The sequence below is a fragment of the Lethenteron reissneri genome, chromosome 52 (assembly GCF_015708825.2).
Source record: "Lethenteron reissneri isolate LAM-NWPU_2019-01 chromosome 52, ASM1570882v1, whole genome shotgun sequence".
Classification (NCBI taxonomy): Eukaryota; Metazoa; Chordata; class Hyperoartia; order Petromyzontiformes; family Petromyzontidae; genus Lethenteron; species Lethenteron reissneri.
In genome coordinates this window covers 6,365,360-6,381,874 of record NC_083830.1, presented here as the reverse complement: position 1 = coordinate 6,381,874, position 16,515 = coordinate 6,365,360, and the positions used below count along the sequence as shown (strand labels likewise).

The window sequence follows — 16,515 nt, the reverse complement described above, 5'->3', positions numbered from 1 at the left end:
CACATACACACACCACCACGATCACGCTCACACTTGCACACACCACCACCACACTTGCACACACCAGCACCCCACACTTGAACACACCACCTCACTTGCACACAACACCACCACGCCAACACATACACACACCACCACGATCACGCTCACACTTGCACACACCACCCCCACACTTGAACACACCACCACCCCACACTTGAACACACCACCCCCACACTTGCACACACCACCACCACACTTGCACACACCACCACCACCACACTTGCACACAGCACCACGCCAACACATACACACACCACCACGATCACGCTCAAACTTGCACACAACACCACCACCACACTTGCACACACCACCACCACCCCACACTTGAACACACCACCACCACACTTGCACAAACCACCACCACCCCACACTTTAACACACCACCACCACCCTTGCACACTCGTAGAAGCAGCGCACTTGCGAAACGGCTCCAGCAAATGTCTATTTTTTGTGCGTGCGGTGTAATACTCCCAAACTTGCCAAATGTTCACCGTCACGTCGCCAGGCACGTGGTCAGCACGTGCAAACAACGTCACGGGACTTTAACGTCGTCCCCCCTCCACCCACCGCAACACGGGACAGGCACAGTCTCAGTAAATTGCACATTAAGTGGTTCATCACCGCTCGGCAATAAGTGACCAAACGTACAGACGTGGCTGGTGGTGGTGCAATCCATTGGGGAGAGGGAGGGTGGGTGGGTGGTGGGAGCACACGTCACTCGCCATATCTGTTCAAATAATTTCGGCACACCTTGGCCAGGAACCGGCCAGAGCGAGCTCTGTGTGGCCATTTTTTTACACGTTTTATTTACAAGCACAGTAAAAGCGCCGGGCACTTACAACCACGACATTAAGCCTCAGTTTATCTAAGCCGAGTAGAACAGGCCAGTTCTCAAACAAACATTGCCCCGGTTCGGCTACAGTAGTCGGTATCATAGCCGGGTTGAACCGGTTAACCGCACCGACAATTTCAGCCACAAACGCTTACCCTCCCCAAAAAAAACCACACACACACACTTCCACCACTTCAGCACAAATAAAGAAACACATACACACACGCACATCAGCAAGTACACTGCATGCATACGCCAACGCACACCTTTATACCACACGTGATCACACCAAGACACACCTCTAGCACACACACACACACGCACGCACCTATCACACATGCATACACCAAGACACACACGTCTCTTGCAGACACCCAAAGCTCTCTAGAACACACCTAGAGAGCTTTGGGTGTGTGCCAGGCTAGGTACACACTTTGAGGCCACGTGAAGTGGTCGACAGGAGGGTCACGGGACAGACCCAGGTGGTGCCATGGGTTGGCCGACTGAGATGACTGGCAGATGGACCAGCTGTAACCCACTCTACTACGCACACACATCACAACCGCACACACACACCATCAAACAACCCACTACTCCACCTTAATACATTTGCACATTAAAGATAAAACTCACCCCGGACACCATTAGAACCTCATTTGCCAGTAAAAAAATATGATAATTGTTTTTTTTACCCTTCTATCTGGCAACAAAACTGACACCTTTTTTTTACAAGGAGTCATGTTTGCATAGACCACAATACCTGCAGTCACAATCACCCGGACAGCCTACAGAGTTATATTTACTAGACCCTACTACGGTCAACACTGCTCGCACGGAAGAGGGGAGGAGAGAGGTTATTTCCCCGGTGCCGATGATGACAAAGACTCACACACACACACACACAACTCACACAAGCCAGACACGGTACTACTGATTTAAGGCCGAGCCCACCCAGGGGGCCGACGCCCAGGACCTGATTCGGATATTCGCCGACGATGTTGCCGAGCGGGGGAGGGGGGTGGTGAGGGTTGCCTGGTTCGTAACGCACTGCGATTAGACCGCTCACACCACCGCTCTCTCTCTCTCTTCCAGCCTCCCGAGGGGGCACACCACTGACACTTACCCCACCAAACACACACACACATCCAACACACCCGCCACAATGCATCGTGGCATTGTCGGCTGCAGCGTGTTCAAATGAACTGCGCAGGGTCAACCGGTACGTCCGAGGATGTGGTGTGTGTGGTGTGTGTGGTGTGTGCACGTGTGGTGTGTGTGTGCGTGTGGTGTGTGGTGTGTGTGTGGTGTGTGTGTGTGGTGCGTGTGGTGTGTGTGTGTGGTGCGTGTGGTGTGTGTGCGTGTGGTGTGTGCACATGTGGTGTATGTGGTGTGTGTGTGCTGTGTGTGGAGTGTTCGTGTGTGGTGTGTGTGTATATGTGGTGTGTGGTGTGTGGTGTGTGCGGTTGTGGGGAACGGTGGTGCAGCGGTTAGCGCGCTGCGTTGTGAACCCGGCTTCCCGAGTTGGATTCCCACTCAGGGCCGGCACCGGTGGAGATTATCTGAACCGGTCCTGGGCCTCCTCCCCTAGGTCGGCTCAGCCTCAAATGAGTACCTGGTGCGGTGTGTAGTAAACATCGACACTGGGGAGACAAAGGCGGCCGGGCGTGGTGCTGGCCACCCACCCCCTCGTGTGCCGTGCCGACCTTCATAGGTGCTGCCTAACAGCACTTGCCCCAACAGTCTGTTAAGGCTACACGGGGGATCTTTGTTTTTTTTGTAATGCAATTATCCGAGGGCACGTGGTTGTGTTGCGCGAGTGTGTACGCGTCATCATCAGGGGATACAAAGGTGTCCGTGTCTGGTGCTCGCCACACTACTCATAGTTGCTTGTATGGTTGTAAATGTGTATACCCCGTGTCTGTGTGGTTGTAAATGTGTATACCCCGTGTCCGTGTGTCTGTGTGATTGTGTCCGTGTCTGTGTGTCTGTGTGATTATCCCGTGTCTGTGTGTCTGTGTGATTATCCCGTGTCTGTGTGTCTCTGTGGTTATCCCCATGTGTGTGTGTCTGTGTGGTTATCCCGTGTCTGTGTGTCTGTGTGATTATCCCGTGTCTGTGTGTCTCTGTGGTTATCCCCATGTGTGTGTGTCTGTGTGGTTATCCCGTGTCTGTGTGTCTGTGTGATTATCCAGTGTCTGTGTGTCTGTGTGATTATCCCGTGTCTGTGTGTGTGTGGTTATCCCCGTGTCCGTGTGGTTATCCCCATGTCCGTGTGTTTGTGTGATTATCCCCGTGTCCGTGTGTGGTTATCCCCATGTTTGTGTAGATGTGTCCATGTGTGCGAGTCTGGGTGTGGCTGTGATGAAGACCGCAGTCAACGTGATGGTGTTCCTGGTCATGTGGTCGTGTCGCTTGATGGGTGCAGTTCACGTAGTCCTGTGGATGATGTGTACCTGCTGTGTGTGTCTGTACGGCTGGCGTGTACTTGATGTGTGTGGCCGATGAATGCCTGACGTGTACCTGCTGTGTGTGTCTGTACGACTGGTGTGTCTGATGTGTGTGTCTGATGAATGACTGAAACATCACCTGTGTACTTGATCTGTGTGTGGCGTATGCATGCCTGACGTGTACCTGCTGTGTGTCTGTACGGCTGGTGTGTCTGATGTGTGTGTCTGATGAATGGCTGAAACATCACCTGTATACCTGATCTGTGTGTGGCTGATGAATGCCTGACGTGTACCTGCTGTGTGTCTGTACGGCTGACGTATACCTGATGTGTGTGTCTGATGAATGGCTGAAACATCACCTGTATACCTGATCTGTGTGTGGCTGATGAATGCCTGACGTGTACCTGCTGTGTGTGTCTGTACGGCTGGTGTATACCTGATGTGTGTGTCTGATGAATGGCTGAAACATCACATGTGTACCTGATCTGTGTGTGGCTTATGAATGCCTGACGTGTACCTGCTGTGTGTCTGTACGGCTGACGTATACCTGATGTGTGTGTCTGATGAATGGCTGAAACATCACCTGTGTACCTGATCTGTGTGTGGCTTATGAATGCCTGACGTGTACCTGCTGTGTGTCTGTACGGCTGACGTATACCTGATGTGTGTGTCTGATGAATGGCTGAAACATCACCTGTGTACCTGATCTGTGTGTGGCTGATGAATGCCTGACGTGTACCTGATGTGTGTCTCTACGGCTGGTGTATACCTGATCTGGGTGTGGCTTATGCATGCCTGACGTGTACCTGATGTGTGTCTGTACGACTGGTGTATACCTGATGTATGTTGTCGATGAATGGCTGAAACATCACCTGTATACCTGATGTGTGTGTGGCTGATGGATGCCTGACGTGTACCTGCTGTGTGTCTGTACGGCTGACGTGTCTGATGTGTGTCTGTACGGCTGTTGTACACCTGATGTGTGTGTCTGATGAATGGCTGAAACATCACCTGTGTACCTGATCTGTGTGTGGCTGATGTGTGTGTCTGTACGGCTGGCGTGTACTTGATGTGTGTGGCCGATGAATGCCTGACGTGTACCTGCTGTGTAGCTCACGTGTATGTGTGTGTGTGCCCGACATGTGTGTGTGTGTGCCCGACATGTGTGTGTGTGTGTGCCCGACATGTGTGTGTGTTTCGCCGCAACTCACCGAGGCCCGGCGAGACGTAGATGAAGTAGAGGAAGGAAGACGACAGCGAGAAGAGGAAAAGCAGCGCCACCATGGAACGGTTCCTCAGCCGCAGCGTTCGCATCTCGGCCGCTTCCTCGTCACCAATCAATTAACGACCTCCCCCCCCACCTCTCTGACCAAGCTCACAATTAACGCTTCAGCTAATTAGGAGGGTAAAGCCCCCTTCCTCCACCACCACCACCTCCCCCAACGGAGGTGCTGAGCGGGCTAGCAGAGAGCTTCTTCTTTCATCATCGTCATCATCGTCACCATCATCATCGTCACCATCATCATCGTCGTCGTCGCCGCCACTTGAGGGGTCACTGCGGGCCGCTGGACCGGGGCTGGCATGGCCAGACGGGGGCCTCTGGGAACGTCAAAGCTGGCAACTTTGAACTACCACCACCAGCAGCAGTAGCACCACCACCAGCAGCAGCCCACCACCACCAGCAGCAACCCACCAGCACCACCACCAACCCAACCAGCACCACCACCAGCAGCACCACCAAACCACCACCAGCAGCACCACCACCAGCAACACCAGCACCAGCACCACCACCACCACCAGCAGCACCACCACCAGCACCACCACCACCAGCAGCAACACCAGCACCAGCACCACCAAACCACCACCAGCAGCACCACCACCACCACCAGCAGCAACACCACCACCACCACTACTACCGCTACCCTCGGTGCGTTCTCGCCTCGGCTGCTACCGCCGCAAAGAACCACGTCGGCCCGGCGGCGAGCAGCAAGCGGAAAGTGTGGGGCATGCGGGCGGGCCCCTTTATAGCGAGCCGGCAGGCAGAGCCGCCGGTGGTGTGGAGAGAGGGAGGTGGAGGTGGTGGGGAGAGAGAGGTGGAGGTGACGGGGGGAGGAGGAGGAGGGGGACGACGACGACGGTGACGACGGCGTCGTCGACTCAGCCAGCGCCCTGCTTGCTTCGCCCCCCCCTCCACTTGCCTCCTCTGGGCTGAGGCAAATTTTTACGCGTGACGTCATCACGCACGAGCTTTGCTGTCTCCCCCCCCCCTGCGTGACGTCATCACGTCATCGGTTCATCGGATCCGCCCTACGCCCCCCCCCCCTCCACTTGCCTCCTCTGGGCTGAGGCAAATATTTACGCGTGACGTCATCACGCACGATCTTTGCTGGCTTCCCCCCCCCCTGCGTGACGTCATCACGTCATCGCTTCATCGGATCCGCCCTACGCCCCCCCCCCCTTCCATTTTTTATTATTTGATAACGGGGTTGGGGGTGGGGCGGTGATGACGTAATCACGTACGATTGACGCTGCCCTCCCCCGCGCCGTTTTGTATGCGAGCGGGGCGCGTGACGTCATCGCGTGATCGGATCCGCCCATCCCGTCGTTTTTTTTGTATCCGAGGTTTGGGTGGGGCCGTGGTGACCTCATCGCGTTCAACCGTAACGGCGATGACGTCATCCTTTGTATCCAAGCGGGCCGGGTGACGTCTCCACGTAATCAGATCCGCCTCGTCCCCCTATTTTTTTGTTTGGGTGGGGCGGTGGTGACGTCATCGCGTTCGAAACGTAGCGACGCCCACCCCCTGACGTCACACGCGCTCTTCCTTCTTTCGCAATAACTGTCCGGGTTTTGTCGGTGCGGTGACGTCACTCAAGGGGTGGGTGGGGGGGAAAAGGGGGGGGGGTGAGGGGAGGGGGAGGGTAGGCGCCCTTAGCGACGGCCCCATAGCAACCAGGGCTCGCACTCACCGCCGGTGTTGTTGTTAGTGATGTTGTTAGTGATGTTGTTAGTGATGTTGTTAGTGATGTTGTTAGTGATGTTGTTAGTGATGTTGTTAGTGATGTTGTTACAGTACTTCACAACCACCGGTTGTTTGTGGGTTAGATCGCCTAAATATATAAACGTGTGTCCTTAAACCCGCCGCCACCCGACACAGACAATTAGTAAGTTTTACTGAAGTTTATATTTACGCGATTTAACCTCCCACACAAAAAAACCCTCTTGTTGATATCGGTCGCGAAAGCCCCCCACGTGTTACATTGGAGGCATGGCCAGATTAAGATTTTGTTAGCCCTCTGGGCTACAGGTAACTGTGAGTCCCCCAGTAATATTTTTAAAAAGAAAAGAAAGTTAAAGAAAAAAAATAAAGGAATTTTTTACAAGGCTAACGAAAAAGAAAATATATTTTTACAAGGCTAACAAGAAATAAAATTCAGCATTCACAAATGAAATAACGTTTCACTTAATTTTCGATTTAAAGCTTTCGTGACTGCAGGGATTCATCTTCTTGGTTCTTTCGGTAAAGTCACGTAGAAGGGAAGTAATAAAATAATAAAAATAAAACATAATAAAATGATTCTCACGACGTTTTGTAAACATACAAAAGATATATTTCTATGCATGTAGAAAATGTTTAATTCGCCTTCTTAACGCCATTGGCTTTTTTTTTCAAATTACACACTTGTGAATTTTAGTCTGGATAGATTAAACGTAACAATTTTGTCGTATGTATCATTGTATTAATATACAGACTGGCTCAACGTTCAGGACACAATGTTTTATTTATCTTAACAAATTATTAAACAGACTGCCATTAACGTTAACGCATGCATGCACAGTATTCTATTTTGAAAATAACGTGAGACTTTTTTTGTTTTAAGAATATATCTTTTTTTATTTAGCTTCCCGTCAAACAGAATTATTCTCGTCAATTTAATTTCCATTTTGTTCAAATTTATTTGAAGAGGAAGAAGAAATAGGCGATAATAATGACGGCAGATAAACTATCAAATTTAGATTTAAAGCTTTCGTGACTGCAGGGATTCATCTTCTTGGTCATTTCGGTAAAGTCACGTAGAAGGGAAATAATAAAATAATAATAATAAAACATAATTAAATACAATTCTCACGACGTTTCGGCCACAACGCAAGCAGCCGTCCTCAGGTGAAGAACAGGTCTGTCAGAAAGACAGCGTCATTTTTTTATTTATTTCCCTTCTACGTGACTTTACCGAAAGAATCAAGAAGATAAACTATTACCTTTGAATATATATATATTTTTAAAATATTTTAATGCCAGCGTTAACATAAATGAAATCACGTATTTGTCCCCCAACCCCTGTATCACGCAGCTCACCGATTGCACAAGAGGGTAACGCAAACCTGTCAACCCCTTATCAGTGCCATACCTTATTACAGATCAACTCAGACCATATTCGTCACCCCGTTGCCCTTATACATCTCAACGTTCCCATCACAAGGGAGAAACACATATAGACACAAGTATAACCCGTAAAAACAAACTTTTCCACTATAAATCCTTTATATGCGTGGCGGCTAGAGTCCTCTCGTCCTCTGGCTTGAGATGGCTGCCACCTATGGGTCAGATGATTGTCTGCCAGTATTAAGCAATTGGTAATTAAATATTTAATTTGTTTTCCCTAAACAGTGTAAAATTTTGGAAAAAAATTTTCACGAACATTAATTGTCTCGCACAACGAGTCTGTGTGCAAAATGTCAGCTCGATTGGATCACGGGAAGTGGGTGTAAAAAACGACCGAAAGATTTGCACGGTCGTAAGCAAGCAAGCAAGCACGCAATCACGCAAGCAAGCAAGCGAACTTCATATAAAGGATTTAAAAACAATGTTGTTGTCCGTATTGAAACGGCTGTACGCCGTATGGACCTGAAAACTCAATGTCCCTGTACAAGATTATGGGTAAACCTTATGGGTTGACAGCTGTGCTACTATACACTACTACTATACACTACACTATACACCACTACTTATCACTACACTATACACTACACTACTATACACTACTATACACTACACTACTATCTACACTACGAAACACTGCACTATACACTACTATACACTACACTATACACTACACTACTATACACTACTATACACTACACTACTATACACTACTATACACTACACTACTATCTACACTACGAAACACTGCACTATACACTACTATACACTACACTATACACTACTATACACTACACTACTATACACTACACTGCTATACACGACACTATACACTACTATACACTACACTACTATACACTACCCTATTGTAAACTACACTTAACACTATACTACTATACACTACACTACTATACACTACACTACACACTACACTACTATACAGTACACTATACACTACACTATACACTACACTATACACTACACTACTATACACTACACTATACACTACACTACTATACAGTACACTATACACTACACTACTATACACTACACTATACACTACACTACCTTTAACGCTCACCCCCACCCCCCCACATTGCGTCTCAAATGGGGGCTATGTCACCATCCGGCTGTAATGACTCAACGACACTCAACTTGAAATGCGTTCAAAGAGCTCGTCACCAGCTCGTCATCAGCTTCGTTTTGTGTTGCTGTCACGTTCTGAACCCGCACCTACTTGGACATCTCCGGAGGTGGGCGGGTGTGGCAAGAGCTTTACAGATCATATGATTCCTCCAATATAAATATTCAGATTTTTGTTGTTGTTGTTGTTGCACGCCATACACATGCCTCGCCGAGTCTCACGAATCGTAAGTGGGGAGATTGTTCGCGTTCGGATGTTTGGCTATTAATGCCACGTGCTTCCAATGTGTTTGCTGTGGCTGCCCGCTAAACAATGGACTTGCTCCGCTCAACTATGGGCTGCCCGCTAAAACAATGGACTGCCCGCTAAAACAATGAGCTGCCCGCTAAAACAATGGGCTGCCCGCTAAAACAATGGACTGCTCCGCTCAACAATGGACTTGCTCCGCTCAACAATGGGCTGCCCGCTAAACAATGGACTTGCTCCGCTCAACAATGGGCTGCCCGCTAAAACAATGGACTGCCCGCTAAAACAATGGGCTGCCCGCTAAAACAATGGGCTGCCCGCTAAAACAATGGACTGCTCCGCTCAACAATGGGCTGCCCGCTAAACAATGGGCTGCCCGCTAAACAATGGACTTGCTCCGCTCAACAATGGGCTGCCCGCTAAAACAATGGACTGCCCGCTAAAACAATGGGCTGCCCGCTAAAACAATGGACTGCTCCGCTCAACAATGGGCTGCCCGCTAAACAATGGGCTGCCCGCTAAACAATGGACTGCTCCGCTCAACAATGAACTGCTCCGCTCAACAATGGGCTGCCCGCTAAACAATGGACTGCTCCGCTCAACAATGGGCTGCCCGCTAAACAATGGACTGCTCCGCTCAACAATGGACTGCTCCGCTCAACAATGGGCTGCCCGCTAAACAATGGACTGCTCCGCTCAACAATGGGCTTGCCCGCTAAAACAATGGACTGCTCCGCTCAACAATGGGCTGCCCGCTAAACAATGGACTGCTCCGCTCAACAATGGGCTGCCTGCTAAACAATGGACTTGCTCCGCTCAACAATGGGCTGCCCGCTAAACAATGGACTTGCTCCGCTCAACAATGGGCTGCCCGCTAAACAATGGACTTGCTCCGCTCAACAATGGGCTGCCCGCTAAACAATGGGCTGCCCGCTAAACAATGGACTGCTCCGCTCAACAATGGACTGCTCCGCTCAACAATGGGCTGCCCGCTAAACAATGGACTGCTCCGCTCAACAATGGGCTGCCCGCTAAACAATGGACTGCTCCGCTCAACAATGGACTGCTCCGCTCAACAATGGGCTGCCCGCTAAACAATGGACTGCTCCGCTAAACAATGGGCTGCCCGCTAAACAATGGACTGCTCCGCTCAACAATGGGCTGCCCGCTAAAACAATGGACTGCTCCGCTCAACAATGGGCTGCCCGCTAAAACAATGGACTGCCCGCTAAAACAATGGGCTGCCCGCTAAAACAATGGGCTGCCCGCTAAAACAATGGACTGCTCCGCTCAACAATGGGCTGCCCGCTAAACAATGGGCTGCCCGCTAAACAATGGACTGCTCCGCTCAACAATGGACTGCTCCGCTCAACAATGGGCTGCCCGCTAAACAATGGACTGCTCCGCTCAACAATGGACTGCTCCGCTCAACAATGGGCTGCCCGCTAAACAATGGACTGCTCCGCTCAACAATGGGCTGCCCGCTAAAACAATGGACTGCTCCGCTCAACAATGGGCTGCCCGCTAAACAATGGACTGCTCCGCTCAACAATGGGCTGCCCGCTAAACAATGGACTTGCTCCGCTCAACAATGGGCTGCCCGCTAAACAATGGGCTGCCCGCTAAACAATGGACTTGCTCCGCTCAACAATGGGCTGCCCGCTAAACAATGGACTTGCTCCGCTCAACAATGGGCTGCCCGCTAAACAATGGACTTGCTCCGCTCAACAATGGGCTGCCCGCTAAACAATGGGCTGCCCGCTAAACAATGGACTTGCTCCGCTCAACAATGGGCTGCCCGCTAAAACAATGGGCTGCCCGCTAAACAATGGACTTGCTCCGCTCAACAATGGGCTGCCCGCTAAACAATGGGCTGCCCGCTAAACAATGGACTGCTCTGCTCAACAATGGGCTGCCCGCTAAACAATGGACTGCCCGCTAAACAATGGACTGCTACGCTCAACAATGGGCTGCCCGCTAAACAATGGGCTGCCCGCTAAAACAATGGACTGCTACGCTCAACAATGGGCAGCCCGCTAAACAATGGGCTGCCCGCTAAACAATGGGCTTTATCCGCTAAACAATGGGCTGCCCGCTAAACAATGGGCTGCCCGCTAAACAATGGACTGCCCGCTAAACAATGGGCTTGCTCCGCTCACCTGCCAACGGCCCCCGTCGACTCCAACACAAAACAGCGTCACCGATGTGGTGGGCAACCCCCCACCCCCACCCACACCACCGACACACCTTGACGGTGGTAACAGGAGCACGAGATGATGACACGGGACACGTTACGCTCTCCACGATAAAGAAAAAGACAAAGATCACCCGTGTAGCCTTAACATACTGTTGGGGCAAGTGCTGTTAGCGAGCACCTATGAAGGCCAGCACGGCACACGAGGGGGGGGGGGGGGTGGACAATACCACGCCCGGCCGCCTTTGTCTCCCCAGTGGCGATTTTTACACATCGCACCAGGTACTCATTTGAGGCTGAGTCGACCTAGGGGAGGCCCAGGACCGGTTCAGATAATCGTCACCGGTGTTGGCCGTGAGCAGGAATCGAACGCGGGTCGCCGGGTTCAGTAACGCAGTGCGCTAACCACTACACCACCGCTCCTCATAAGACAAAGACAAAGATCCCCCGTATAGCCTTAACACACACACACACGTTGACACTTGACACACAGATTAAGATCCGTTCCACCAACCCCCCCACCCCGTTTTGCCAGAACATATTTTTTTGAGTGCAAGTGCATCCAGCGGCTAAAAATAAAGAGACATTAGCACCAATACTGACGCTAAGAACAACACAAACGCTGACACGAACACAATGGCACCATCGCGAACGCACGCACGCTGACACCGATAATGACACACACGCTGACAACAAGCACACACGTGTTGCCACTGACACAAGACACTGGCACGACACGCACGAAGACGCGAACTCTTTTACGCCGTCGCCAAACGCAGACGAACGTCCACACGAACAACAATGACTCAAACACGACACGAACAGTGGACACGATCGCTAATTATTGACACTGATGGAAGACAAACACTGGCACGCAGTCGCTCGGTATACAGACCGGTGAAATACCACAACTCTTCTTCTTGGTTCTTTCGGTAAAGTCACGTAGAAGGAAAATAATAAAATAAAAAAATAAAAACATATTGTATTATTTTATTATCTTTTATTTTTATTATTTTATTACTTTCCTTCTACGTGACTTTACCGAAAGAACCAAGAAGATGAATCCCTGCAGTCACGAAAGCTTTAAATCGAAATTTAACTACCACAACTCTGTATTTTTTTGTTCCTAAATCTTTTTTTTTTATTCACCCGCTAGAGCATACCGAGCGATTCGGGTTATGTTCAGTGGTGACCTGGTCATCGAAAATAATTTGTTATCATCGTCGTCATCATCATCGTCATCGTCGTCATCATCATCATCACACGAATGGTATTTTATAAATAGCAGCCAAGAGGACATTTAGAACACTCGGACTCCCACATTAAAACAGGCATCGCCTGGGTCCGGGATCGAACCCACGCGTTTCCTTGCGTAACCAGGCAAGGGAAAGAGAGAGAGATCAAATATAATTACCGCCTTTAAATTATTTCAAACTCTTAGACCCACTCAACATGAATAAAACACATATATATATACCCCATGACGCATACGTCAGCCTGGGTATGAGCCCACGGAGTTGCGAAACGCATGAGCACACCATGGCGATGATGTACGGGCACAGTGTGTGACATACCAGACGTGCATGCGTGCACTGGTGACGAGGTGGCTGGCTATTCGTGTGTGTGTGTGTGGTGTGTTCCTTTGGGCTCCGTGCCAGGGTGGAAAGCCGCAGTGGTTCACGTCGTTTTAGCGCCCTCACAGGCGTGAGAGCGCCTGGGTTCCGATCGCCAAGGGAGGTTTCGTGCGTAATTCGCTGCGTCCCGTGAGCGTGCGTTCTCATTGTGCGCCTGTTCTGCATGGGATCTCCTCTGACCCCTCGGGTTTCCCCTCTCAGCTAAACCGTCACTCTCTCTTTTTTTTACGATCAGTGGAAACAAGAAGATGCTCGGTGTAGTCGGCACTTTGCTTCGTTCATCATTTCGTATTTTTTTAAATCCTTTATATTAAGTTCACTTGCTTGCTTGCTTGCGCGCTTACGACCGTGCAAATCTTTCGGTCGTTTTTTAACCCACTTCCCGTGATCCAATCGAGCTGACATTTTGCACACAGACTCGTTGTGTGTAACAATTTATTTTCGTGAAAAAAATTTCCAAAATTTTCCACTTTTTAGGGAATTTTTTTTTTCATATTTAATTTAAAATACCAATGTGATAAAAATGAAACTCTTACTCAATAAAAACAGAAATGAATAATAAAATAAAACCGATGCCGCGCATATAAAGCATTTATAGTGAAAAACTTTGTTTTTACGGATTAATTTTTTAACTTGGCTTTATGTCACCCCCCTTCTCGCTCTCTCTCGTTCTGCACGCAGCCCTTCTCGCAGTCGAACGGCCTCCGACGGGTAGCTCATGTCCCTCTCTCTCTCCCTCCCTACCCCCAAACCTCCTTATCACCCCACAACAACAACAACAACAAAAACCCCACACAGCGTGACAACTGCGACTGGCCAAACATCCCATCGCTGACAAATGTCAGCGAGGATTTTTCGAGGACCAGTGCTCCACCGAGATGATTATTGCAACAGCGTCGGCTGGACTCTCGTCGAGAACGAATCGCGAGGGTGTCGCGTCGATGATGACGCTTTGCCGGCGTCGTGCCGCACCGTGAACTTCTTTCGCGCCGTACGTAGCCGGCCAAGGAACCCACCCGTTGCAGGCACGGAGGCGCGGTGGTGAGCAAAGATCGATGTGGCCACGGCGGAAGATCAAACGTGGCCGGAGAGTTGCAAGACCGTGAGTTGTTGTTCTCGTGGTCGAGTTCCTGTGGACTCAATCATCGATGTTACAGAGTTAGGCCAAGCCGTAAACCTTCCGTGTGCACCGATATAAAATATACTGTATTTATAATAGTTATGGTGATATTGAAAATTCAACAATTGAATGTTGGGTTTGGCCACGGACTTAAGTGTCCGGCCAAACCTACGCCTGAAGTGAAATAAAAAAAAGTAAGTCGTAATGTAGTTAATACAAAAAAATCATTATTTGAAGGGCGTTGTTTTGTCCTCGTGTGCGAGTCGCTGCGCGGATTCAGACAGCGTCTTTGTGGACTCAAACATCGATGTTACAGAGTTAGGCCAAGCCGTAAACCTCCGGTGTGCGCCGATTTAAAAAAAGTTTATATAATAGTTATGGTGACATTGAAAATTCAACAATTGAATGTTGGGTTTGGCCACGGACTTAAGTGTCCGGCCAAACCTACGCCTGAAGTGAAATTTAAAAAAATGTAAGTCGTAATGTAGTTAATACAAAAAAATATTATTTAAAGGGCGCTTTGCTTGAAATGCCACAGCAACTGGCAAGTGCCTTCAATCACCATCTCGTGTCAAGAATTGGAAGGAACTCCCCATCCTAAGTGGTACCTGTCCTTGTGTGACACCCGGTGACTCACTGGGCATTCACAGTCAGAATATTACTGGTAGGAACCTCCTGGTTACACCAGCCCACAGGGGATTATTGTGTCCGTCGTGCAGGGAGGGGCTGGGTGGGGAGGGAGGGGCTGGGTGGGGAGGGGCTGGGTGGGGAGGGGCTGGGTGAGGGGTGGGGCTGGGTGGGGAGGGGCTGGTCACCCCGTGGTGCCCTTATAAAACTCAACGTTTAACCTACTCACGCCGGCTTGTGCCCACCCTCACAGTCGGGCATATTTGCGGAATACACCACGCCGCCGTTGACCCTGGCCATTGACCGAGCAACCCAACGTTCCTACCAGCTCCCTCCGCAGGAATATTTATTTATACCGGAGGAATCCCGTGAACTGTGACGCTTTTTTTCACAGATGTCCAGTCGTTTTCACGGATGTTGCTTGAAACCACAGAGGCCTTTGCAACCTTCTCCCCACTCCGTCCACTCTGGCCTCTTCCTCACTCCCAAAATGCGCTGTGGCACCAATGCTGGTCGCTTCTTATAGCTGTTTAAGTCTGTGGGTCTCTGTGTGAGTCTGTGGGTCTCTGTGTGAGTCTGTGGGTCTCTGTGAGAGTCTGTGGGTCTCTGTGTGAGTCTGTGGGTCTCTGTGTGAGTCTGTGGGTCTCTGTGTGGTGAGTCTGTGGGTCTCTGTGTGAGTCTGTGGGTCTCTGTGTAAGTCTGTGGGTTTCTGTGTGAGTCTGTGGGTCTCTGTGTGAGTCAACGGTTCTCTATGTGAGTCTATGGGTCTCTCTGAGTGTATGGGTCTCTATGTGAGTCTGTGGGTCTCTGTGTGAGTCTGTGGGTCTCTGTGTGAGTCTGTGGGTCTCTGTGTGAGTCTGTGGGTCTCTGTGTGAGTCTGTGGGTCTCTGTGTAAGTCTGTCGGTCTCTGTGTGAGTCTGTGGGTCTCTGTGTGAGTCTGTGGGTCTCTGTGTGAGTCTGTGGGTCTCTGTGTGAGTCTGTGGGTCTCTGTGTGAGTCTGTGGGTCTCTGTGTGAGTATGTGGGTCTCTGTGTGAGTCTGTGGGTCTCTGTGTGAGTCTGTGGGTCTCTGTGTGAGTCTGTGGGTCTCTGTGTGAGTATGTGGGTCTCTGTGTGAGTCTGTGGGTCTCTGTGTGAGTCTGTGGGTCTTTGTGTGAGTCTGTGGGTCTCTGTGTGAGTCTGTGGGTCTCTGTGTGAGTCTGTGGGTCTCTGTGAGTCTATGGGTCTGGATGTTCATACGGTGCTGTGTATATTATTATATTGTTGTATTGTGTGTTGTATTGTGTATTGTTGTATTGTGTATTGTTGTTGTATTGTTGTTGTTGTCATGTGGTGTTGTATTGTTGTTGTATTGTGTTGTTGTATTGTGTGTTGTTGTATTGTTGTTGTATTGTTTGTTGTTGTATTGTGTGTTGTTGTATTGTGTGTTGTTGTATTGTTTGTTGTTGTATTGTTGTTGTATTGTTGTTGTATTGTTTGTTGTTGTATTGTGTGTTGTTGTATTGTTGTTGTATTGTGTGTTGTTGTATTGTGTGTTGTTGTATTGTGTGTTGTGGTATTGTTTGTTGTTGTATTGTTTTTGTATTGTGTTGTATTGTTGTTGTATTGTTTGTGTTGTGTTGTTGTATTGTTTGTTGTTGTGTTGTGTTGTTGTATTGTTTGTTGTTGTGTTGTGTTGTTGTATTGTTGTATTGTGTGTTGTTGTTGTTGTATTGTTTGTTGTTGTATTGTGTTGCTGTATTGTTTGTTGTTGTGTTGTTGTATTGTGTGTTGTTGTTGTATTGTTTGTT

At 49.5% G+C, this 16,515-nt stretch overlaps 1 protein-coding gene across 1 annotated transcript in view; it reads right to left on the bottom strand.

The window, feature by feature from the left end:
• Nucleotides 1-5,433, bottom strand: part of LOC133355818 (beta-1,4-galactosyltransferase 6-like) — a 45,170-nt gene extending 39,737 nt beyond the window's left edge. Inside the window, 1 exon segment of the mRNA XM_061573215.1 lies at nucleotides 4,533-5,433. Coding sequence (XP_061429199.1) covers nucleotides 4,533-4,635 — 103 coding nt within the window. The 5' untranslated portion in view covers nucleotides 4,636-5,433.
• Between the last annotated feature and the right edge of the window lie 11,082 nt (nucleotides 5,434-16,515).